Source organism: Sceloporus undulatus, chromosome 10, assembly GCF_019175285.1.
Source record: "Sceloporus undulatus isolate JIND9_A2432 ecotype Alabama chromosome 10, SceUnd_v1.1, whole genome shotgun sequence".
NCBI lineage: Eukaryota > Metazoa > Chordata > Lepidosauria > Squamata > Phrynosomatidae > Sceloporus > Sceloporus undulatus.
This window is the reverse complement of record NC_056531.1, coordinates 12915440-12941148: the sequence shown is the minus strand read 5'-3', so window position 1 is coordinate 12941148 and position 25709 is coordinate 12915440. Positions and strand designations below refer to the sequence as shown.

At 44.2% G+C, this 25709-nt stretch overlaps 1 protein-coding gene across 2 annotated transcripts in view; it reads right to left on the bottom strand.

Moving 5' to 3' along the window:
* Positions 1-25709, bottom strand: part of LOC121916487 (MLX interacting protein) — a 52978-nt gene that overhangs the window by 7454 nt on the left and 19815 nt on the right. The window contains exons 2-14 of one of the 2 annotated variants that reach the window (XM_042441619.1): positions 16807-16913; positions 16257-16342; positions 15454-15543; positions 14858-14899; positions 14152-14320; positions 12738-12821; positions 11324-11424; positions 8840-9500; positions 5710-5831; positions 5419-5599; positions 1774-1898; positions 1078-1179; positions 161-288 (exon numbers count right to left, since the gene is read on the bottom strand). In XM_042441619.1, the coding sequence (XP_042297553.1) occupies positions 161-288; positions 1078-1179; positions 1774-1898; positions 5419-5599; positions 5710-5831; positions 8840-9500; positions 11324-11424; positions 12738-12821; positions 14152-14320; positions 14858-14899; positions 15454-15543; positions 16257-16342; positions 16807-16913 (1998 nt within the window). The remainder of the gene's footprint in view (positions 1-160; positions 289-1077; positions 1180-1773; positions 1899-5418; positions 5600-5709; positions 5832-8839; positions 9501-11323; positions 11425-12737; positions 12822-14151; positions 14321-14857; positions 14900-15453; positions 15544-16256; positions 16343-16806; positions 16914-25709) is intronic. The other variant, XM_042441620.1, reaches the window with a different exon arrangement.

Below are 25709 nucleotides of genomic sequence, written 5' to 3'. Positions count from 1 at the left end.
CTCAATTCTTTGCTTACTATTGTTCATTATTTACTGTCATTACAACCTGTTTTGGAAACTAGCAGCTATTTGACCTATGGCACTAGACAGGCACCTATTACTATCCTGTCCTAGAGAGAGAGCAGAGGGAGAGCATGCTAACTGGACTGTTAACCCTCACATGATGGTGGCATTCAGCTCCTCTATTTCTTCTCGGAGACGCTTGGCTTCCTCTTGCATCTGGGCTCTCTCCTGCTGCAGCTTTGCAATGTATTCCACCGTCTTCTGGAGTGTGAGAGCATGGCTGATCTGCAGCAGACACACAAAGGACTCAAACTAAGCTCAGCAAATGTGTGAGCCCGACATGGCAGTCAACAGCACCAGCCCAGGACTGGGAAGACTTGGCTTGCAATCCTCGCTCAGTCATGAAGTGACCTGGGTGCTTTCACACTTTCAGCCTAACCTCCCTCACTACGTTGTTGTACAAATAAAAGTACAAGCAACCATTGAGAGGAGCAGGTGTCCATACTCACACCTGCTCCCCCAAGAATAGCCAATATATATTATACATTCGAAATACACACACACACATATATTGGGACAATGCAAAAACACACTCTTTCTTAAACATACTACGAATGGAACGAATATTTGAAAATATTTGACAGATCATTAAAAACATGTTTCTTGCATATCAGGAAACCCCAATGAAGTGGCTGATGAGAATCTGAACAGTTTGGGACTTATTCAATGCAAAATTTGCACATAGTCCCCCACCAACAGAATACAGAATTTTCTATGCAAAAATATTATTATTTCCTGTTTCCTGGGCAGAAAATATTGTTTTCCATACGAAGAGTCCCACATGTGAATTTTGCATAGAATAAGTCTTGAATTGTGAATAGTGCTTGAAAACTGTGCTAGAAGAAAATTGCTAAAACTACTCACTGCATCCCTAAAATATGTGTTGCCAAATCAAACTGTGCTTGGCACACAGCTTCCAATTTCATCTGGGCAAATACAGCATTCAGTGTGCACAGTGGGGTTGGAGAAAGGAGAGGAGAAATTCCATCCCTGGGTCCCCAAAAAGCAACTTACTGATTTAGAGTTTGCTGACACCAAGCTGTTGAGAGTGCTAAAGCCGATCTTGATGTTGAACCTTCGTTTCTGTTCCGCTGAAATATGCTTCATCCTGCGATTCTGTCCCAATGAAAATAAATAGACTCATTTAGCAGTTGCATCATTTCCGTCTCGCTTTCATCATTAGGAAAATGGGGCTGAACTATTGAGGCATCTCTTCCCTGAATAGCCGAAAATTGCAGCTGTGTCAGGAAGACCCTTTTTCTCGGCCAGTGGTTCCACAAACAACTTGGCACATGACATGAGAGGACAGACCAAAGAACCGAGGCAACAGAGGGCCAGTCCCCAAACAGAAGCAACAGCAAGCCTTGGGGTTTTTGAGCCTGGGATCAACCAGCCAATCAAGAGTAAAACCTTTGGAACAGCCTCCTAATCCTAATGCCTTATTGCAACTAAAATGAACAAAATTCAGCCTCCATTTCCCTCCTCATCCTTTGTCCTACATTCCTTGTGTTTATGTCTAAACTGTAAACTCCTCGGAGGAAATGACTTGCCTTCTCAATCTCTGAGAAAGAACTATACATGCATTGTACATCACCAGTCCCAAACCAATCTTCATCACCCTTTTTATGGGCTGCTTGGCCGGGGATGATGGCAGTTGTAGCTCAGCACGACACATATTTCGAAACACTTGAGAAAGGGTAAAACACAAACCTTAAAGGCAGTCATCTGAGGATTGGTTGCGGTTTTCCCTGAGCAACTGTTCTGTGGGGATTGAGGGCTGGGACTTTGTTCTGAAGTACATGGTGAGGCTTGCCCTGAGGGCTGACAGTCTCGGCCTTTGGAAAAGAAAAAAAAATACACAACTAGTACAAGAAAAAAAATTGGGTGACAAATAAAAGAGCAAGCAGCAGCCTCCCTATAAATATTCTAAATATGCTTGGTTAGGTTTTCTAATCTGAGGTTCCTGACGGGTTTATCTGCTTGTGTGCACATCTGTCCGTCTGTCTCAGTGACATAGTCAATAACATCTGCTATGATTTCCCTAAAAAAAACATACACACAACTGATTGTTCACCACTTCTGACCAACCGCTGATACATGCAGCAGTGTGTGAACACTGCTTGCCCTCTAGGGTCCATTCTGAGTTTGCAGAGGGAGAAGGGATGACCCCTCAGTCTCACATGGAATTAGAATGTGTTTCAGAATTCTCTTTAATGTTTAGGGACGCCAATGCAGATGAACAACAAACAAGTATTTCGGACTGGGAGGGAGTGAATAGGCTGGCCCAGCTCCACCAAGGACTAGCCTGAAGAAAGAGGCTCCTCCCTCCATAACTGTCATCCTACGGCCTGGGAGGGAGTGAATAGGCTGGCCTAGCTCCATCAAGGACTAGCCTGAAGAAAGAGGCTCCTCCCGCCATAACTGTCATCCTTCAGACTGGGAGGGAGCTGGCCCAGCTCCATCAGACTCCATGAGAACATGTTACGTTCCTACGGAGTGGCAATCGATGCAGCAAAGAATTCATTCTGTGCTGCACGGATTGCATCGGCAGAGTCTCGTCCAGCAGAGCTGTTCAGGGTGGTTAAGGAATTAACTGCCGGCCACCCTGAACCCCTTACTAGAACCTGCTGTGATGCTTTTAATGACTTTTTTGCCGATAAAATCTCTCAGATAAGGGCTGATCTTGATACTGGCTTTTCGTCAGAATCAATAGAAGAGGTGTCCAGTGACTCTGGAAACAGGTTTAACCTGGATCACTTTGAGTTTGTAAGTACCGATGACGTGGACAAGCTCCTTGGCTGTGTAAAGAGGACGACGTGGAGAGGATGAGGCAGGGAGATTTGTCATCCAGTCCTGGACGGGGTCACACTTCCCCTAAAGGACAAAGTCTGCAGTTTGGGAGTACTCCTGGACTCATCTCTACAGTTATCATCTCAAGTGGATACGATGGCCAGGAGTGCTTGGTACCAGCTTCGACTGATACATCAACTGCGTCCCTGTCTGGACTGAAAGGACCTTGAAAGAGTAGTACACACACTGGTAACTTCTCGTCTAGATTTCTGTAATGCGCTCTACATGGGGCTACCTTGGTACCAAGTTTGGAAGCTTCAACTAGTTCAAAATGCTGCAGCCAGATTGGTCGCTGGAACTTCAAGACCAGACCACATAACACCTGTATTAAAATCTCTTCACTGGCTGCCAATTAGCTTCCGGGCCCAATACAAAGTGTTGGTTATCACCTTTAAAGCCCTACATGGCTTGGGCCCGAGTTACTTGAGGGAACGCCTCTCCCAACACAATCCACCCCGCACTCTCAGAAAAACTGGGAAATATCTACTTGAGCATCCCAAGACAGAGAATTTTGGACATTGTGGCTCAAGAAGATATAGCCACACTCAGTAGGGTAGGCAATTTAAAATGGTTGAGCCAATACAAACGGTCCTTTCAAATGCCATCTTATCTAAAAATACAGATCCCTAAACATCTCAGAGAGGCATTTACCCGAGCAAGATTCGACCAACTTGATACCATGGTAAGACATGGAAGATTCCAGGGTATCCCTTATAATGAACGAATTTGTATTTGTGGGGATCATGAAATTGAGGATCTAGCACACATTTTGTTTAGATGTAATTTGTACCAAGCAGAAAGGGATCAATATCTTCATCCCTATATTAAACGAACAATATACTGGGATACCCACATCAGAACATCATACTTTATGAGTGGACAAGATTCAAAAATCTCTATTGCTACAGCTCGGTTCCTTCATAAAGCATCGCTGTTGAGATCTAGATATGTTGGAATGATTGGTGTTAATTGTAAGGGGGATGAACAGATTTGATGTATGTCGACGGATATTTTATGTTACTTCTGCCTCCCATTTCAATTCCAATTTTAATTCTGTTTTATTCCCTATGGTAATTATCTTACATACTACTGTTTAATTGTTAACTATTTTATTTTATCTGTTTACTAGTATATCCTTTAGCACATATTGTATATCTTTTAGATATATATAAGCTGTAGACAAGTAGTGCATGTTCTGGTTCTGGTGCACGCTTAGGTTATGCATATGTATTTATATTGTATGGAGGTTTATTGCACCTAGTGCACTGTATTTACATTTTATATATAGCTGTGTGATACTGCTTTTTATTATGTTACTAGTATTTTGAAACGGCCCTTGGGCTACTCAATAAATTGTATTGGGCTACTTGAGCATCCTAAAGTGAGACTAATAACTACTCACCAAAGAACATTTACAGCTATGGCCCCCACGCACTGGAACAATCTTCTGGAAGAGATTCGACACATTTCTTCTTTGGATGCCTTTAAGAAGGCATTGAAAACCTACCTCTTCCGATTAGCATACCCTCCTGACTCCCTATAAAGAATATCTCCCCTAACAGAAAATTTGCAAACCACTTGTGCCAGAGTATCCATGTGTCTTAGATTTCCATCCTCAATCAGATGCCTATGAGCCACAGTTGCCTTTTCTTCTCCTCCCCACTCTTTTAATGCCTGGAGACCCCAATCCTTAATGTGATGCTTCTTTAGGATAATGGATGCACACATAATAAACACAGGAAGAAGCTACAGTTGGTAAAGTGAGTAGGATCTTTCAAGAAGGCCCCAGTTTGGTTCCTCCAACCAAAACGATCAAAGGTACCCAAGTACCATACTCTGATCATGACCCTAGAGAGCTGACATCAAGCAGAGTTGACAGTACTGGGTTGGATAGAAAACCAGTCTGACTTACTATAAGAATGCTTTGTATGTTCACAATTACCGGGTTTGGGATTTACTTATTATGCCCCTAGCAGTCAGAGAGAAAGAGATCTAACCCATCTCATGATTCAGTTGAGCTATATTTATCTCGACAAAGGAATGAACAAAAGTAAGTTTACTTCATTTTTGCTGGCTCACCATGAGCCAACTGTGATTTGATTCGTCTCTACAAGTGATGTGTTTCTCCCCCCCCCCCATATATTCGTACAGAATTTATGGTGTTTTTCATTAGATTATTACGCCCCAGACCATGCCCACCCTAAGGAAATCTACCTGGCTCCAATACTAGTTTAGGAGGCAGGTAAACTTTTTTAAAAATCGCTCAGGGTTTTTAACATATTTTACTGAATTAACAGACCAAATTTTTTATTAGTTTTACGCAGCCTAAAATTGCCTTGGTCTTTTTTGACTGCTGCACCACACTGTTGAGTCATGTTTAGTGTGTGGTTTCCTAGGACCCCTTGATCCTTCTCACACGTACTGTTGTTTAACCAATCCTCTCAATGGACGTTTAAAAACCCCAAGGGCTGCTCTCATGCCAGGATCGGCACTTCTTCCACTTACTGGGCGAGGACACCTGGGAGCAGGTTTTGTGGGGAGGGGGCTGCTCGCCTTTCACCAGTACATCCTGGATTGTACTAGGAGAAAAAAGATGTGGAACTGCAGCTGGGACCGTCTGTGGACTTGGAGACTGTTGGCCTGGGCTGAGCAGAATACCGCTGTGGAATTCTGTTGCTCGAGGTGCCTGGGAACAAAATGCAGAAAGAAAAATGCACGGCATGCCTTGTACAGTGACAGTTCCCAGCACCAGTGGCCCTCCATGCCCTCCCCATGAAAAAAAGTTTGCCTTCTTACTCTGGGCATTCCAGATGGTGCAATTACAACATTGGGCTGAGACATCCTGGGGGCCAAAACACCTTCTCTTTTCATAGGTGCGGGAGTTACAATCACAGCTCTGGACGGTCCCTGAAAGGCCGCTGAAAAACATAGCAGAACCAGTGGAACCAGGAGAGGGGAAAAAACCAAAACAAAACCAGAGAACAGTGGCCTAAGGAGAGTATACCCAGTGAATGCATTTAAACATACTGTTATAAATGCTGTAAAACAGAACTTTAGATCTAGTCTGTAAAAGACTTGTGCTGTCATTCAGAACATGGAAAGATGCCGCAATGCACCGCAAATAGGAGTCAGTCAGACTGACTGGGTTTGAAGCTAGGCATATACTAGATGATATCATACATTGCTGCAGGGTAACATAAATAATAATCAGTGGAGTTGCATTCTACTTGAACTACACAGTCTATATACTGGGTACCACTGCAGCGGAACGTATGTGGACCACTGCTCAATGTGCATGACTGATGCCCTATTTGCAACTGCAATGTGCAACATGATGCATCCCAATACATGTTCTGCCTTGGGCATCTGCATGCTCCACACTGGGACCTCAGGCCCCACTATGGAATGAACAGAGAGGCCCAGTATAGATCACATCCACCAGGGTGAAGGCGCATGAGCCTGTGCTCCACTTGCAGGCCTCCACTTCTGTCTCGGTTAGCTGGGTATGGCTGTTACATAGCACTCAATAAAAAAAAACTCTGCACATATAATGAAGCTTACGCTTGCGGATGCTACTAACAGGACGCTGGCCATTGAGTGAGTGGTGAGCTTGCTATGCTCCTCCGATTATCCTTTGTTGACCAGACGTACCATCTTCCTTGAAGAACTGACCTCAGGAGCAATTGCTGCTTCTGGGTTTCAGCAGATGTCAGCCATTCATGGTGGTGACTGGCTGGTCCATGTGACAGTTACAAAACCACTACCCCGTCCACTGCACTGACATTAAAAGCATCAACAACAACCAAAGAACATGTCAGCATTTTTTTTAAAAAGCACAAAATATTTAACCTGGTGAATATACCAAATGCCTATCTGAAGCTTGACAGGGCAGGTAAAAAAGAATAAAAGCTGTGGCTGCTGTCTGTACACAGGTTGGTTGTACAAAACCTCAGTGCTAGTTTAAGTAGGAATGTGGAGAGGGTTGGTCCACTCTCAGGTGTTTATCACACTATACTCTTATAGTGCTACTATTCCACTTTCACTGCTCTAGCTGCCTCCTGTTGCATTCTGGGATTGGCAGTTTTAAGGAGGGGTGTGATAAACATCTCAGTCAGAGGAGCTACAGACCTGAATGGGGACTAGTTCCATGTCACTCCTGCTGCACTAATGGCCTTTGAAGCTCTCAACACAATGGCAGAATGCATTCTGTCAGCAAATTTGTGCTGTTACAGCCAATCTGAGCTAATTCCCCATGCATCCCATGGGAAATTAGAACTGCTACACCTTTGAGGCATACTACAGGTGGGAAAACAAACACAAAGTTGTGATACCACGTGAAGAGCATTACAAACATTACCCACATTACAGAGGTTAATTACATTTGCCAAAATGCCAGAGGCCAAAATGGTTGTACCATTAGGTTCAGGGGGCAACTCTCAGAATTTGGTTACATATATTCTGAAAGTGTATTGTTGCCCCACCACGTAAGCAGGGCAACCCAGGTATATTTTCTACTTGGTAATACTAAAAGTCAAGCATCACTTCTTTCATCTTCACTTCTCCAGTGACCTCAACATCACATAGGAATAAATCACAAATATATAGGAATCTGTCTGAGAAGATAACTATATTGTGGAAGAGGCAGCTGAGATCTTAACCTTATATCCATCTATTCAGCTCAGGCTTTCAAACCCCTTAAATAATTGAACTTGGGGAGACATCAGAAGCAGATCCATTGCCTCTTACTCCAGATGGGAGAAAATAATGACAGCTTGGAAGAGCTGCATAATAACCAGGCCATGGCTCTTGAGTGCTTTTGAAGACCACACACAACCTTGCTCCCAGAGGGATGGAGTGTCCCTCCGTTGCATGAGAGAGCTGATGTTCTATAGGCAGAAGATCCAAAAATCAATCCACAACGTGTAGTTTGAAAAAGAGGGATGACAAAAGTCCTCTGCCATGCCAACTGGAGCAGAACTTGGAAATATTACTTTTGGACTACCACTTTCAGCAAGTTCCAACCAGCAAGGCCACTGGACTAACTGGCCTAAATCTGACCTTGCTGGACCAAAATAACATCTCTGTACAAGGCAGCTTTGTATGTTCAAAAGAATGTGGTTATATCAAGAAATGCATTCTGCAAGGAAGGTCTAGCTCAGACAAAAGTTAGATAAAATATTTTTGCACATATTTTGATGGGAAGGGGGCAATCCACTTCAGGCTGCTTAGCTCCTAACAGGCTGGGCTACTAAAAAGTATATTCCCTGCATTGTGGCATTCCTGTCTGCAGTTCACCAGGCAAGCCAAATTTCCACATACAGTACTAAATCCCCATCCCTCCATGGCACTATGACACCCATCCTTGGTTTATGTCTTACACAAACAGCCTATGCACACCTGCTGTTCTCCCCCCCCCCCCCAACTGGTGCCGCAGAGGCAATTTTAAACATTAATCAGGTCCAAATAATTGTACAATTAATTCCAACAATCCAAGGAGGCTTTCGACAGGAATACATTCCTTCTCATCCCTACCTGCATATAAGGCTGTGAAATTATTAGTTAGATCCCTGTTATTAGAGAGAACAACAGCTGCTAGAGAGTAACAGCAGAAGGTGGCTCTGGCAGCCTTCATGACTTGTGTGGGAGGAACCTGGTTGGCCATTGTGAGAACTGGGATTTGAGATGTGACCTAATCGAGTTAATGTTCCTATAGGGGCCTGTTGTTCAAATTTCAAACTTCCCACTGGGTACATCCAAACTCTGTGAGCTCACCTGAAACAATATTTCTAGATGCTAGAATCTGGCCTGCCCCCTAGCATTGCCTCTGTACAGGAATCCTGACATCCTTGTGAGGAGACAGATTTGCAACGCTGACCACATCTTGACTCCTATCAAAATGACAAAATGGGATGCCTGGACCACTCACCTGGGGCAATGAAGGCATTTTTCAACACCAAGGAGACAGTTTCTGGCTTTGGGGCAGGCACTATCTTTTGCGGCTTCTTGGCCCTCATCCCGGAGCTGGCTACGGGAAGGGCAAAGTTTGTGCGTGGCTGCAGCAGAGGTTGCCGTTGTGTGACAGCAGTCTGAAGGGCCAGGTTGCAAGGCACTCCTCCTCCTGCCTGCTGGGTTGCCAGAAGGCCAGCCTGGCTGTGGCTGAAGGTGGTGGCAGGAACATTACGTGTCAGTGTGGCGGAGGCCGTGTGGGTGATCACTGAAGATTTGCAGAGCCCAAACTTTGGGGGCTCTGAAGGAGCAAATACGGGTGTCTGTGAGGTCATGCCAGCATCCAGAGGCAGTGAAGTCGGCTGCAAATGGGATGGTAGAGAAGGGACACCAGACTGAAGGAGCGGTACAAGATCTGGGAAGGAAGGCAGAAACTGAGGCTGGCTGCTCAGAGAAGGTGTGGAACTGAAACTGGGTGGCTCCAGGAAAGAGCCTCCACTCCTCAAGTTGAGGCACTGGTCAGCACCAACGTCCGCCACACTGGGAATGATGGGAGCAGGCACTGGGGTGGCGATGAGCCCTTCGCTGAGGTTGACTTGGGGAAGTGGACTGGACAAAGAACCTGGAGAGAGGTCTGAAGTCTGAAAGAGAGTGAGGAGGGAGTTTATTAAACATGGCCTAATGTTTGCACTCCCAAAACTGCAAAAATTTGGGAGAGACCAACATATCCTAGCTGAGGCTCCAATACAGATTTTGGCTGGCCTCGTAAATGATTCTTACAGAAGTCACAATCATCTCACCCATTTTTATAAGCAACTGAGAGCTGTAGATGCTGTGGTGGATAAAGTGTACTGGGGAGATTGGCATTCAACTCCCTGTTTTACAAGTAAGCAAGCACATTTAGTGATCTTGAAGGACACAATCTCTCAGTCTAACCTCCCTATCAGGACAGACTATTTATGTTAAGGACAGAGAACCGCTTTCCACCGAAGAGACAACTTCAGTTTCAGAAAAGAAGGTAGCACCTCTTGGGTGCTGCCTTTCAGAAGTGATTAAAAGGGGTGGGACAAAATAATAACAGCATACTTTAGTTTAATACTTTTACAGACAGTAATTAAACCCTAGCAGAGGTATTTCAACCTTTTAAAAGAGGGGGGAAACATACAAAAGGTAGGCAACCAGAAATTAATGGTATCATGGGAAAGTGAGTGTGGGCATCTGGAAAATTCCTGGGATTGGGGCCCCAGGGTCTAAGGTTGCTCATCCATCACAAATGCTATCTAGTGTACTTTGCAGGATGAGCAGGACAAAACTGCAACTAACAAAGTACTTGTGGCATACTGAAAGTCTGAAATTACACAAACATGCATTCATTTTCTATCTCTTTCCTGGATGCTTTTGTAACTCATTACAAATAACCACAACAAAAATGAAAAGTCTACAGCTATTACCCTCAGATACATATGGAATGGGGTAATTCATTGTGGCCTCTTCAGTGTGGCTGGTTTAGCATGGCCATTTCAGCATGGCCAATAAAGTGCAACACTGCTCTTTCAGTGTGTTGGCCATTTCAGCACAAGTTGAAATGGACAATTCAAAGCTGCTCTGTCAGTGCAGCAATTGAAACAAGCAGTTGGGTTCATTCATCTCACCTGCCCCAGATCTGGCCACTTTAAAAATGTCTTCTTCAATTAAAACAAACATTCAAAAATGTTTTGGGGCGACAGCATCTGATCCATTCATGTGATTGCTTTCTCCACTCACCCCCTTTCATCGGATTTTATTTTGCCACTCCAATGCCTATGTTGAAATGAGCTTTGTGATAAAGCAGCGCTAAAATAGCTGCTTGTTCAAATTGCCATCCTGAAAGAGCAACATTGAATTATCCACTCTGTTCAGCACTGAAACACCCGCATTCAATCAGCCACATTGAAATGGCCACAATCAAGTGGCCATGCTAAACCAGGCAAGCTGAATTGGCAGCACTGAAACAGCCACACTGAAGGGGCCACGCAGAATCATCTTCAACCTGGCTGTAATATTTCTAGTTATCCGATTCTAATGTGTACATCCAAGGATTGTGAATTCCTGATGAAGAGAAACCATGCTGTTCAGAGTTACATTAGATAACTGTGGGATGTGTCTGCTGGGAATATTTATCTAGTTCTAGTTACACACATTTTCCCAACAGCTGATGGGAGGCCCAAAGTTTGGAGAATTCACAATGGAAAGTTGTCTGATTTCAGCTTTTATCTAGGAAATCATTCTACAAAACGGTATTATGGAGTTGGACCACTGGTTCCATTTACCGAAATACTGTTTACCCTTACTAGCTGTGGCTCTCTGTGGTCACTTTCCAATCCTTTCCAATCATCTGACCTCCTTTTAAAAAGAAAAAGAAAGACAGCAAGGACAACGCAGAACTTTCTCTTGGCAAAGCAGGGCCTAACTCCCCAATGCTTACCTGGGAAGAATGAGTGCAGGCATCTGCCATGGCAGAACTGGCAGTAGGAGTGATGGGGATGGCACTGAAGTAGTTACTGGAACGATTTGACATGAAAAGCTCTGAGAAAAAACAGAGGACATACGACACACATTATAGTATTTTCTGGATCCTCCCCACTGATTTTATAGCTTCATTTTTGGGAAGTTCTCTTTTTAAAAAGTGGAAAGCTATTTTGTCATATGAGGAAATTAAAAGTAGAAAGGAGCATCTGGCACACAAATGATGTAAGACGTAAAATAAGGAATGCGCTAATTTACAAATAAAGACGTCCCTCTAACTTGGGAGGTATAAAGGGAGCTGCTGAGCAAGCCTGGTGCTGCGATGTGGTGTGTGTGTGAGACTTATGGGGCGGAGAGAAAGGATACAAAACTGAGGCTTGTTTCTCACAGGGACTGCAGAGGGACAGGGGGAAGATGGCTTAGAGAGAGAAAAGGTGGCAACAGAGACAGGATATTCAGCCAGATGAAAAAACTGACTATGGTTTAGTGGAGTTGTGAATGATGAAGTAACTCAGAGTTTAATGCAGCATCTCGCTGTGTCTTAATAAACTTCCACTAATTTGGTTTTTGTTTTTTTCTCAACTGTCTCTGTCTGTCCCTATCAAGTTGGTAGAGAGTCTCCTCATGTCTACCACCGTGAATCCACCCAAAACACAGCTACTGGTCCACATAGGGGGTCACCTTGAGTCCCAAGCATCCAATCCAGAAAGGCATTAAGAGGTGGAAAAGAGGCAAGATAAGTGACAGGAACCCAAGGGGTGGAACTGCAGGGCCAATCTAGAAAAGGAATCTGTCACAGGAGAGTTCTTTCAGTTAAAAAAACCAGAGCCATAGGTGGGACTCAGGGCAGATGAGTGGCTTAACAGAAGTCATTCTAAACATTTCTACTGAATCTTTCCCAAGTTTATTAAATAAATGTACAATCACAGCATTCTAGGCAAAATAAAGATGATGATATAGTAATCCTCATCCCAAGGAAGGCCTATTTGTCTGCAAGGTGATGGTTGTACCATGTCAAGCTGCAGGTGGGTGTTCTTATCAGGGGATGTTTGCAATTTTCTGTTCCTTTGTGAACAGAAAACTGGCATGTGATAAATTTTCTGTTGCCAAGAGATTTGCTAAATTGGAAAGGAATGCATTCACACATGCAAACTCCCGCCTGCAACATGAAATGATACAGCCCTGAGGTCTGTGTAAAAAAAACAAAATAAAACCATGACTTTCTGATTTGGCGCTGTACTTTTAACTGCCAGTAACAACACTGGAAAAGCTAGCAATACACCTGAATATTAGTGGAATGGATTTTTTTTGTACACATGTGCACAAATGCTATCAGCAGAAAATGGAGTACACTGTTTCTGTAAGATTCTTACCTTGAAAAAGTTCAAAAGTATCCATGCAGTTTGGTTGGAGAGGGGTCAGTCCTGGCTGAATCATGTCAGCATTGCCTAAGTGTGCTTCAAATTTCAGAGACAAAAGTGAGAAGGCCAAGTGAAAAATTCTGTAGCCCTTGAGAGCAAGAGAGTACCCCCCAGCACAGAAACATCAGTAGAAGCTCTTGTAAACTTGGGCAGTAAGGAGAAAGTGGCCTGAATAACAGACAAGTCTAAAGATGGAACAAATGGGAAGATGGTTTACTCTCCAAGGGATCAATTTAAGAGAGCAGATGCTCTAGTCTTTTGTAGCATATAAAAACATGGAGTCCCATGACAGCTGAAAGGCTTAAAATGTATTCTGGCCCAAATAACACCCACTTCTTAAAATGCACAACCTTTATAGCAATGCAAGACTCTCAACGGTTATTCCCAAGCAAAGGTGAAAAGCCTAACTTTTTTGACTAAGGCAACAGGGCAACCAATTTTAATTTTCCTTTTAGATTTCTCTCTGTAGAAAGTTTATCATGGAAAAGTCTTCTGTGAATGGAATATTGTTATACACTGGGCACCCTCCCATCAAGGGTTTTCTAAAATCAAAAGTGTCAGGCTTTTTAGAACCGCTGATGAATAAAGCATCCTCTTTAGAACCAACTATTTATTAGACTCATACCACATTCTTTCTCCCTCTTGCAAATAAATTTTCCTACAGTCCCCCAATTCCTAGCATACTAAAAAGTGAGACACTGATAATCCTTCACACCTCAAACCCTTTTATTTGTTGTGGATCACTCTCCTTGGTCCTTTTCTTTGGGGGTCTAAACTCTTTTTCTAAATGTTCTATTTTTTAAGTTAGTGCAAAGTTAGAAATTTGGGGTCTGAAGGAAAATTTCACTGGCGAGAATTCTTTGGGGGGGCAATGAACTCATTTTACCCTCTCCTTCAATAGTACACTCCTGATGGGCAACCAATAGCTTGCAGACCAGCACTGGTCCATGGACGACTATGCTGGATACAACTGATTTAAAAAAGACCCAGTGCTTTGGATTTAAAATCAGGTCCACCAAATTTTCCATTTTTTTAAAACCTATGCTTCTATGAGTGAATTCAGGCCGTTGCTGAATTAAAATAAGAACTGTCTTCCTGAAAATCCCTCCCTCAATTTCAGATGTGCCTGTTGGGTGTGCGTGGTAGTGTTAATGAAAAAGAACTCTGCACAAATGTTCCAGGGCAGGATGCCCTAGTCCTTGCAAAACATGCTCACTCAGTGTCAGTGGTCAACAGGAAGCACACTTGGAAACAAAAGAGCAAAGTTTTTTTCCGTTTTTTAAAAAATGGAAGGAGCAAGCAGCAGCAAGCCTGATCTCTGAGAATGAGTTCTCTACACAGGACAAAGCAAAGGCCAAGGTTTTACCTATCTCTCTGGGACATGGCCAGACCGGCTGGTGAGATGACAGCGTAGAGAAGAGGGTGTCTGGCAACTCTGACATAAGCATGTCGGTGCTAAAGAGGGAGTCCAGTTCCATAGGGACTGGTGTCTCTCTGCCATAGCTCTCATTATGCCAGAGGAGCATATCGTCATCCTGTGGAGGAGGAAAGGAAAAAGTTAAACAAGAGGGTCAGGGGCTGCTAGCAAGGAGTCCACAAGGCATAAAACACAGTGATCCTCTATAACTGAGAGGAGAGTTAAGATGAGAAAGGAGTTACAAAACATGTTCCACCCTGAGTGATTTTGGGATACATTTTTTTCCAGGGTACAATTCTGACACCTTTCAGCTAAGTCACAGGCATGCCAATTGGCTTGGCAATTGATGCCAGCGAGAACTTAGCTAATAGGGACTGATGCCCAAAAGAATCAAGACCACTTTTTTTGCTGGGGAAAAATGGTGCTTGAATGAAATCATCTACCTCCGTGGATTATTTTGCAAGTTATAGTACACCACATTTGGCATTTAAAGGTGGAAAATCTGCAATTATATTCCGTCTTTAAGCACCAAGACACATTTCCCCCTCATCAGTATCAAGATATATCTCCAAGCTTTGGTGTTTTTTTTTTAAAAAAGTAAGTCTTGAGGACCCTTTCCCAGAACAAATAAAACCAAGGCAAATTTGACACCTACCCGGGCCAAGCTGGAAAGGTCTTCATCTTTGTGTTTCTGCAACTGGTGAGAGAGAAGAAAAAAGGGTTTTCAAAATTACATTACAGTTCTAGAACAACCTTCCTCAAACTGGTACTTTCCAAAAGTTCAAAAATGTTTTTTCACAACCACACAATTGTAGACAAGGCTTTCTGACCCTGGTAGAGAAGAGATGGAGATCAACCTGGTGCTCAGAAGTATTCAACAAAGATCCAGAAGGCAGGTTGGGAAAGCATGTTCTAGAGTGATCAGGGCCTAAAACACCCATTTTTATGAGGAATTCTTACTGGCTTGAATCAAAGGTGTCTAAAGTCTATGATTTTATTATCCCACGTGGAGCTACCCACTTGAGGCAAGGCTATATGAGTGACAAGAAAATGCATGAAGAAGAACAAACATTACCATTGTTCTACAGCATGTGACTTCAACTAATGCAATTTAATTACTGACCCTTTTCTTCTCTGCTTTCACAACTCGGTTCTTTGACACACACAACATTTTCATGCTTGCAGAAATCAATTCACTGGTAAGTTCCTCAACTCCTTACATCCTAAAATACCAGCTGCAAAGAAGCATACCCTTTTTTTGAAGTAGGTTCTCCACTTGTGATACTCTCGGATTACTATTTCTATCCGTCGTTTCCAATACTTCCCTTCTGTAGCAATAGCCTAAGAAAATAGTAATAGAAATGGGGAGAGGCATTATTCAGGTTGGCTAATGAAACAAAAGAGGATAGAGAATTAATGTCTGGACTCTACTGAAAACTCATAATACTTGCATATATACAGTATATATTCACTCACACAGCAGAGCCTAGAAAAGGTATGTTTTGGACTCCCAGAATGCTCCAACTAGCATGGCCAACATCCATATCCACCAACCCCTGCAGGCTGGAGTTTTTCAGTTCATGGCATGGCAGACAATACTGAGTGAGATGCATAGTGGTTTCACTTGGTATACAGGAACTTCTAATATTTATATGCAGATAAGTGAGCGGGCTGGCTGAGACGAGACAAAGAAATCTGTCCTTCCCCCTGCCAACATGCCTGGTTTCTATGCTGGTTGAGGAAGGAGGAAAAATTGACTCTCAGCTCCATCCCTCCTCTGCCAGCATTCTAAGTAGAATGCCAGGGTTTTTGGTACCCAGCTAAGAGGCTAGTATGTCACATTCCATACTGGACACACATGGAACGCAATGGGGTAAAAAGGAACACGTAGGCTAGAAACTTTTGAGGGCTTATACTGTATATTATGGTACTAACACAACAAGAAGTAAAGAGACACAGGAAGCATTAATGCAAACTGAAGGAAATTAAGCTGAATACAAAATAAACCAGGCTAGCCTACAGTGTGAAGAAGGATCCTGTCCTGACTGACATACCTCAGGACGCCGATGCTCATCTACCTCCACAGAGCCATCCAAAGGAGTCACAAAATGACACACGGGATTCTTTCGCTTCTCCAGATCTGTAACAGAATTAAGAGCACTAACAGTGCATGACCACCATTTGGTTGGTATCCAGTACCTCCTTTCCCAAGGCTCCTACCCCAGCATGCAACAACAACTTGGGGACTACTGGACACAACTCTGCCTTAAAGGGAGACACGGGCACCTCTATCATTAATAGCATTCAGACAATAAGTTTCAGACAGCATATGGATCAGTAGATAACACTGGCACTTCTGCCCTCCCTGGTGATATGACGTCCCTTGTTCTTTTTTTGACAACACTGTCTCATTAGGGTTTTTAGAATCATAGCATTTTAATTGCTTTTAATTGCTTTCTGTTGATACTGCTGTTATGACCTTGAGCTCTTGAAGGATGATAAGACAAGTAATTAATATGTAAAGTAAATAAAGCCTCATGCAGGTACAAACTGATGGATGGATTCTGCTAAACCCCAAGCGGACCAACAGCGTTTGTTACTTACACTGGATGTACCAGGCCCTCCAGATGGCGTTATTGAGTCGGATTTTGTCCCTGCACTGAAGCTTGAGGCCTTTGAAATTCTTCCACTTTGGCGAAACCAACTTGCCACTGCAACAAAGCACAGAACAGTCACCCCTTTTAAGATAAAGAATAAATAAAATGTTTTCTGAAAGTCAGAATGGCCGCAGGCTGGCAACGTAGAAAGCAACCCAGTGCCTTATTCCTGGGCCTCAGTTCCAGGAATGAGAGCCGACTCAGACAGCAGACTGTTGTGAACGTGGGACTGAACTCAAAACCTCTTTCTCTGGATAGTAAGCTTAAATTATAGTCTGCCAATGCATAAGTCCCTGCACTCCTTTTGTGACCCCTGCAGCCACCCCAGCCCCCAACTCTCTATTTTAAAAAGAGGTTTTGGCCCCATTTTCTAGCAATTTTTGACCCCAATTCTATGCAGGGACTCCCTCAAATGTGTGAAAACATGTCAAAATACCTCCAACCACCCCCAAATCTTTTTCCACACAGTTCTTCTAACACCGAACAAGTTATTTTAAAAAGCAGCAGACACAGGGGCACCAGACAGCTTCCTTTTCCAGGACATGTCCTCCATTTCAACCTCCTGTCCAGGAGGAGTTCCAAAACGCCCTCTAGTTTGAGCAGGATTAAGAAGTATGAATTTACATTTATATAAGTTGGGTGCAAAAAGGGTTTTAGGTTTATTTCTGCATGTGAGAAACATATTTCTCGAAGGCAGATTCACATGGGCTTAAATATTAACTCTGAAATCATTTCATCAAACATTACTGTCGATCGGTGGTTGGAAACCTTTGGTCGCCAATACCCATCCGCCCCACCCAGCATAGCCACTGACAAGGGAATTATAGTCCTACACTACCGAGGACAGGAGTGGTTAAATGCCATTTTAAAAAAAGGATGAGAAGCAGGTCTGCTCAAGCAATTATACAGCAATTAATTTAAAATTAGTAATGCAACCTTTAGTGGGCAAAATGTGGCTCTTGGGTCCCTGACGGGCATCCCTTACAACCCTCCCATGTGAGTTTTTTTCAGGGGTTTCTTCACACATAAAACCCCAAAATGTCCTAAGACCACTGAAGAATGCAGCAGTTTTACCACTCAAAGGCTTCTACACACCCCCAAAGTTTAAAAAAGCTGACATCAAACCCAGAAGTGGCACGATGTTACTTATAGCCATGTTGATGTGGCCCACCAAGGCTAAAAATGTCCTCATCCTCTCTGTAGTTGCCCGATCTCTGCTCTAGACCATTAAAAATATCCTTAGCCACCATGGCTACCAGCCATGGAGTTCAACAACAATGTAGTGAACCCTTTCTCCTCTAACCAAGTGACCCTGTGGTCTCTTTCCCAATTCAACTCTGCTGACTAACCAACCAGCATTGATCTCATTCAGTGACCACTGGGGCTACTCTGTCCACCCCTCCATCCAAGACTCTACTGTTATTCAGACCCACAACAATCCTTTTGTTCCATGGAATTCTCTCTCAAATAATCCTGTAACAGCTCACAGCAGCCATCTGGTCCATGACAGACTTAAGTCTAGACAGGGTGATAAAAGACCACCAGCTTCTTTTTTGCACCACCGCTTAAGCGGCACAGCCAGCTATATCTGTTTTTGATCCATTGTTTGTGCTCTTAATTGTAAGTTGTGAAACTGAATCTGCTGGTTTTCCCTGACTGTAATAAAGAATCGTGTGTAAAACATCAAGCTCACCTATGAGGAAAGCAGAAACAACTTAGGTTGAGAGATTCAGTCCAGTCTACTGAACACTGCTTCAGTCTCTTTGGACTCCTTCTGATGCTACAGTCCATTTCTGAAGCAACATGCAAGAAAGCAGCCGCGACTCTACGACCAAAACTTATTAGGAAAATCCATAATTGGATCTCCTGAAGTTTGAACTGAACACAGCATTCCCCGAGTTGGAATAGGGCTGACCCTTTTCATTCTTGTCCCTTGCTGTCAAGTCAATGCTCAACTTACAGGGGCCGTATGAATGAGAGAGTCCCAAAAGCCGCCATCATCAAATGCCTTGCTCAGGTCTTGCAAACTCAGGGCAGTCATGGACCCTCTTCCTACCACCTTCCCCAGCATTATCATCTTTTCCAATGAGTCAGTGTCATCTCATGATATGTCCAAAGCAGAACAGCCCCAGTTTAGTCATCTTGGCTTCCAGGGAGAGGTCACCATCCCCTTTCCAATCTGAATGGACTCTGTGAAGTTGCTCTTTTCCTCACTGGGACAGAAGGCAAGCCTCTTACCCCATCTGCCACTCATGGCTACTTTAAAAACACCATCAAATTCAAACATGGACGTCTTCCACATTTGGTTTGCTCTGACTCTCAGCAGAGTTGGAAGGCTTAGGCTTAGGGGCAAGGAAAAGAGAGTGAAAGAGAGAGAGAGAATGGGAATAAGAACATAAAGATACAATATTATTTTCTATACATCATCGCCCTGGGACACTAGCTGAAGAAAGGGAGGAACGAGAAAAGTCTGCAAGTGCAACATTCATCCCTTGAGACACCAAGCTATCCTTTCTCCTTGGCTTTTCATTATAATAGCAATATAGTACCACCACCAGCAAAGCCAGAATATTAGGGCAAAAAGGAGGATGCTATTGCACTGTCTGGATCTGCACCACAGAGAACCTCACTCCCTAGCAATAATCTTCTGAAGAAAAAAACAAGTTCTCAGTTCAAGTTTATGGCCGGTCAGATAACAATTAAGCGAGAATCCAAGAGGGAGGTTGCATGTAGTACTGTACTTTAATTAACTGGTGTCTCTTAAGATAATTTTCTTTTGAAATCTACTAAACCCCAACAGGCCATGCAGCCTCTCCTTTAGTTCTATATTTCTTACAAACAGTAGCAGTTTAAAAAAAACCTATTTTAAAAGACACACATACACACTAAGATGACAAAGACCTTCCCTGAAGACATCTGGAAAGAGGCCATAAATTAGGCCTGATGCAGCTATCTTGTTGGAGACTGGAAAGTAATAAGGATTTGGCTGGCAACTTTCAAGTTTCTGGGTTGGAATTTATATTTTTATGCTGGCTCCTAACTTACTACCATTCCTTCCAGATGACGGCTATAAAAATTCTTGAGCAAAATAGCCACCTCATTGTCTCCTACCTATCTATATGCACTAGGATTTGACTCTGCCATTGCCGCAAAAAAGCGCAATGACTTGAGGATATCCCATTCCATAAATGTCTTGCTTCTGCAGATTCCAAGTTGTTCACTTTTTTCCATGAGACTCCCTTTTGGAATTCCTTTTCAGAAAGCACTATCTGATTAACTGTGCAAAAAAGTAACTTTTGTAGAGTTAGGCCCAGTCCAGAGGGCTCCGGAGGGCTGGGCGTCCATATGTGCCCAGCCCTACTAGTGGCACCCGTGTGCCATCTTGCCATGGCCCCGCCCACATGGGGTGCTCGACAATGACGGCGGGCGTCCATGCATCCAAACCGCGCTCGCTGGAAGCAGTGACATCATGGCGCTCCTGAAAATAAGCTGCTCTAGACAGCTTATTTTTAGGGAGCGCATCAGTGCTGCACTGTGCGGTTGATGTGGCACCGACAAGAGGCAAAGGCGGGTGGCATGGAGCCATTCGTCTGTATCCCCCCTTAGTCTACTTCCTCAGAATCATAAGGAAGTAGACCAGGGGTTCCCAACCTGGGGGTCGCGACCCTTTTGCGGGGGTCGCCAGGTTGGAAATCCCCCGCCTCCCCCTCCTCTTTTCTCTGCGGGCGCTGGCGCTAGCGCAGGCACCACGCGGGGAAAAGGGGAGGGGGCAGGGCTCCCTCCTCTTTCCCTTCTCCTTGCGAGTGCTGGCCCTGGCACAGGCACTCGCAAGGAGAAGGGGATGGGGGCGGGGCCGCCTCCTCCTACTTCCCTTCCTTCCCGCGGCTGCCAGACAGTTGCGGGGAGGAAGGAATGGGGGCGGGAGGTCCTCCAGCTCCTTCCCTCCCTTCCCGCGGCTGCCAGACAGCCGCGGGGAGGAAGGGACGGTCGGGGCTGCCTCCTCCTCCTCTCCCCGCGGCTGCCAGGCAACAACAGGGAGAAGGGGATGGGACTGCAAACCCCAGAGGCCTTTGCAGCCAGAAGTCCTGCCCCTTCTCCCCTGGTTGCCTCCCTAATTGGTTGGGAGGTTGGGAAGGGGCGGGACTTCCGGCCACAAAGACCTCTGGAGCTTGTATGCAGCCAAAAATCCCGCCCCTTCCTGGCCTCCCTACCTATCAGGGGGGCCACGGGGGGGGGACTTTCCTCCCCAATGGGGGTCGCGGCCCAACAAAGGTTGGGAACCGCTGAAGTAGATCAAGTTTACGACAGCTTATGCTACAATGTCTTTCACACAGCTAGTCTCAAAAGTGCTACAAGATGCACACCAAAGAGTATATTTGGGGAACTAAGTGGGCTCACAGGACATAGAGACAAATTAGACTTTCTGCTGGACAAATTTCAATGCGGAAAGACCAGTGATGGCATCTAAGCTAAACAGAACCCTTTGTCTATACTGTATATTTTAAAACACACACTGTTAACACTCTCTCCATGCTCTTTCACATGTTAGAAGCCCTGTGGTTTGCGCACGGTCTGCCTGGTCTCTGAACTCTTTTGTCTTGGTATGCAGACTCTGCTCTGAATTTATATGCATTTACAAGAATGTCATATTATAGTTCAACTGAAGCAGAACAAAACAGACCAGAAGGTAGAGGAAAGATCATTACAATGAAATACGATTTTAAGAAAGCTAGTTACATTCTGTGGACCTACAGTTTGCCTGTAAAAGAGTCAGCCAAAAACTAGTTCCATTCTAGCACAGAGCTATTCCAGCAGAAGAGCAGAGCTGTCTTTTTCTTCTGATTTTCTAACTAAAGCCGGTTCAAGCAACTGCTCTCCCACACTGAGGCTAAAAGCCACCTTTGGCTTTTCTCCTGACATCCCTTCCCCCAGGAGTGTCTTTATTTAAAAATAAAAAACACCTAACCTTTTTTCTAGGGAATTGGATGTATGAATTCAGCTGTCGCCAAGCCAAAACTAACAATATTTCTTCAAACAAAGGTTCATTCAGAGCATCAGATAAGAAAGCTCGCTTATTGTACTCCAGAGCAAAAAGGCAGCCATGTAGGACAAAAACATTCCTGTATTGAGCCAATAAGAATGGTTATTTCCCGCCTGTCTGGGAGCCTTCGATGAAGTCCAAACTCTCCCACTGACTTGCATTCACTTTCCAGAATGGCTAGAAAGTAAATCGCCAACTGCAGCTGAAAAGAGTCAGGCACAATCCATTCTTATTAATCGCCATTTTTCTTCGTAGAGCATACGCTGCTGGCAGGTCTTTATTTTATTTTAAGTGATCGTATGTACGATACTGGGGTAGGCAACCTTTTTGAGCCGGGGGCCGGGTTGCTGTCCCTCAGAGTGGCGCGGAAGCTGCGGCGGGGGCGGCAATCAGCGGCAGGACCGGGCTGGGGCCGGTCCCAAGGCCTCGCCGGGCCAAATCCGGCCCGCGGGCCATAGGTTGCTGACCCCTGATGTAAACCTACAGTGCTTTATAAATAATAATAATTTTTGCAGCCACCCTCCATACACTTTCAAAAACTTATTTTGTTGCCTGTGTATGTGTGTGCTGTATCATGTCAGATTTGCTGGAACCACCCAAAAGCCATCATGAGCTTTCACAGTCCGATGTACTCCTTGATCCGTCTTTGTCACAGAGAGCAAGAGTTGCTTCCACAGCACAGAGTGTTTCTTCTCAACTTGGTTGGCAGACTGGCTGCAACCCTGCTTGGACAGAGGCAATCTGTCTTCAAGCCATTCACTCTCTGGTAGCTACTAACACAATGCACTCTGTGTAGGCCTGCCTTGAAAGATGCTTCAAAAGCTGCATGGGGCAAATACTCCCAAGAACTACAAGTTGATAGGGGTACCCATTCCTGCTAGCTACACACAACCTAGCAGCTAACTGACAGGAGATGGAGAGACCTAGTACCATAGTAACTGGGCACCAAATTCCCAGGGATAAAGGGGGCTGGTGCTGCCCCAGGACTCTCAGGCCCCAGGACGCAAGGAGGACATGAATTCAGTGTCTCAAGGGCTTTCCTCAGTGTTGCACCACCAGAACTAGTGCTCTTAGTTTTAACAACACAGCAATGATGCCCTGGCCTTTCTCAGGCCAGAAAGAAGAGTGTTGTTCATCTATATTTGCCTCTCCTCGCATTTGGTGACGGTGAGGCAGTACCCCAAGTATATGGAAAGAGCACTGCAGCAAAAGTAAGACTTTGAGGAGAGGGTGCTGAGGAAGGCTAGTTATACCTAGTAGTAAGCACCCATTATTAACAGTTCTCCCAAATGTATCTAGAGTTGCAGTATATAGACGCCAAGCATTGCTATCACTTGTTGTTGTGTGCCTTCAAGTCATTTCCGACTTATGATGACCGTAAGGTGAACCTATCACAGCGTTTTCTTGGCAAGTTTCTTCAGAGGGGGTTTGCCGTTGTCATCCCTTGAGGCTCAGAGAGCGTAGTTCTATAAAGATTGTTCACTCCATCAACACTAGATAATTATTTGGAAATGCCTCTCTAATTTGGATTCAGAATATTGCCACACACACACACACACACACACCCCTCGCAAAAATAAAAAACCCAAGAGGTATTTTTTAAAGCAAGCTGGATGTCTGTCCTCTTTACACAAAGTGCCACACCTGAACAACTGTAACGCTGCCAAGAACAAGAGGAGTATATAAACTAAAAACATGGATGTTGACAAATCACTGGGAGACAGGCTGACAGAACACAGTGGGCATAACAGTGTAAATGTGCATGGTAAATAGCAAGCATTGCCCCTTCTGTCATTAAAGTAGAGGACTAAATACCATTCACTGTCTCTGCTGTTCAGGTGCTTCAGCTTTTTGACTGAATGGGCGCCGCAAAATGAAATGAAGTACAACAATGCTTGGCTATAAATGAAATCGATAACATTTAAGATCTAATGAGAAGAGTTTTTAATATAGGATCAAGCCAAAAAGAAGCCTCAGTTTCAATACCTGCTGGAACTATCACCCAGACAGGACAGTCACAAGATCAACTAAGTACTGTCCCATGGCTAGATTAAATGTTTCAACTCCTTCCAGCCACGCAGACTCATATACAGATTCAGATCAACAGTTATCAAAAAGCAGAGGTACTAGCCTCCTCAACTAGCAAATACTTAAGCATCATATTAAGGTACAGGAGGGCCAAAAATGTTAATACGGCTAAGCTAGCTGAGCAAACTGGAAGCACATTCCCTGCACTTAGATAACATTGTGTAAGAGATGACAAGACAGCTCAGCAAATACCATGCTAGCATTATGCCAACTAGGATATTTTAAAAAGTCCATGCTCTCAACAAGAATGCAATACCAGGCTCTCATTTCTGTCCATCAAAAGGCACCGTCCAGCTTTGTAAATACGTTTGTATGACTGATAACAGGGGTTAGTTAGGATATGAAATATTAATAAGAATTATTTTGTTTTAAAAAGTCATCATCCAGTTATGAAATCTCAAAAGCAAGAGGTTTTCACTTCATTCGATGTCTCAGTAACATGAAGTTTCACCAATGAAACCTGCTTCCAAAACAGTAATTAGCTGAACCACCCAGCTGCAGAACCGTCTGCACAACACACTGAAAAATATGTGCTGCCATGAAAATACTGTTTTCTTGTCTATTCATACCACTTTGCATTTATAAAGCACTGTAGAGTATAGTTTGAAATCCTGGGAACTATGTAAGATAGGTAGGTCGGTCACATGTCTATAACTGAAGTGAGAATTGAACCAGGGAGGCCACAGCTCAGTGACAAAGCACATGCTTCATGTACAGAGGTTCTTGGAACTTCAGTCACTGGCTTCTCCAGTTTAACCAAGGATCGGATTATAGCAGGTAATAGTAAGAACCTTTATCTCTGCCTGACACCCTTCAGAGACACTGCCAGTCCGAGGAGACAACACTAGACTTTATGGACAAATAGTCAGGCAAAAGGCAGCTTGACATTCTCCAATGTCTTTCCAACTTGCAGCATAGAGGAAACTGCAGCTGTACAACTCTTTTTTCCAGCCAGACGAAACACCCACTATACGATGCTTAAGGTAATGCCTGCATTTTAAAGGCACTTGAGGAGGTTTCATCCTCACCCATGAAATGAGAACAAAATTGTGTGTGTGCGTTTTAACTCCACAAGATTCCCCCTCTCAGCAGCTTTTGGTTGCCAGGGAAGAGACCTGCTTCATGCACTTGGCACAGTAGGGATTGCCTCTCCAGGTCCCTTGATATGGAAGACTTGGAGGAGAGCAAGAGAGGCGTAACCCAGGAAAAACTTTCCTCTTCCTTCGCCACAATCGCCACAAAAGTTATATTTATCTCCCCTTCCTGCTGCTGCCTCTAAAAATAGCCATTGTAATCCCAGCACCCTTTCCTTCCTCTCTCCAGCCGCCTTCAATTCTCCTAATCTTGTCAGAGTAAAGAGTGAGGAGGAGTAGGGATTAGGCGAGGTAAAACAGAAGTCCATGTCTGTACCAAAACTAGAGCAGAGCCACATGCTGTTTGCTAACACCCGAGGTGAAAGAGCTGTCAGCATAGGAGCTTTGGCGCCGATGTAACTGGGAGCAAAATCCTGACCTTATTAAAACTTCCAAAGGTTGCTCTATTTGTTTCTGTGGCCTGGGATGCAGCTAATGAATGGGGCGAGGACACAGCTGCCTCCATGCAACGTGTTGCAGTTCAGATTATTTAACTACATTTCAGTATACCGCTGTGCTGTCCTGAATAACACATCCAGGCAAGGCGGGATGAAGCCAGTCTGCTGCCAACAAACTGATAGGAAAGAG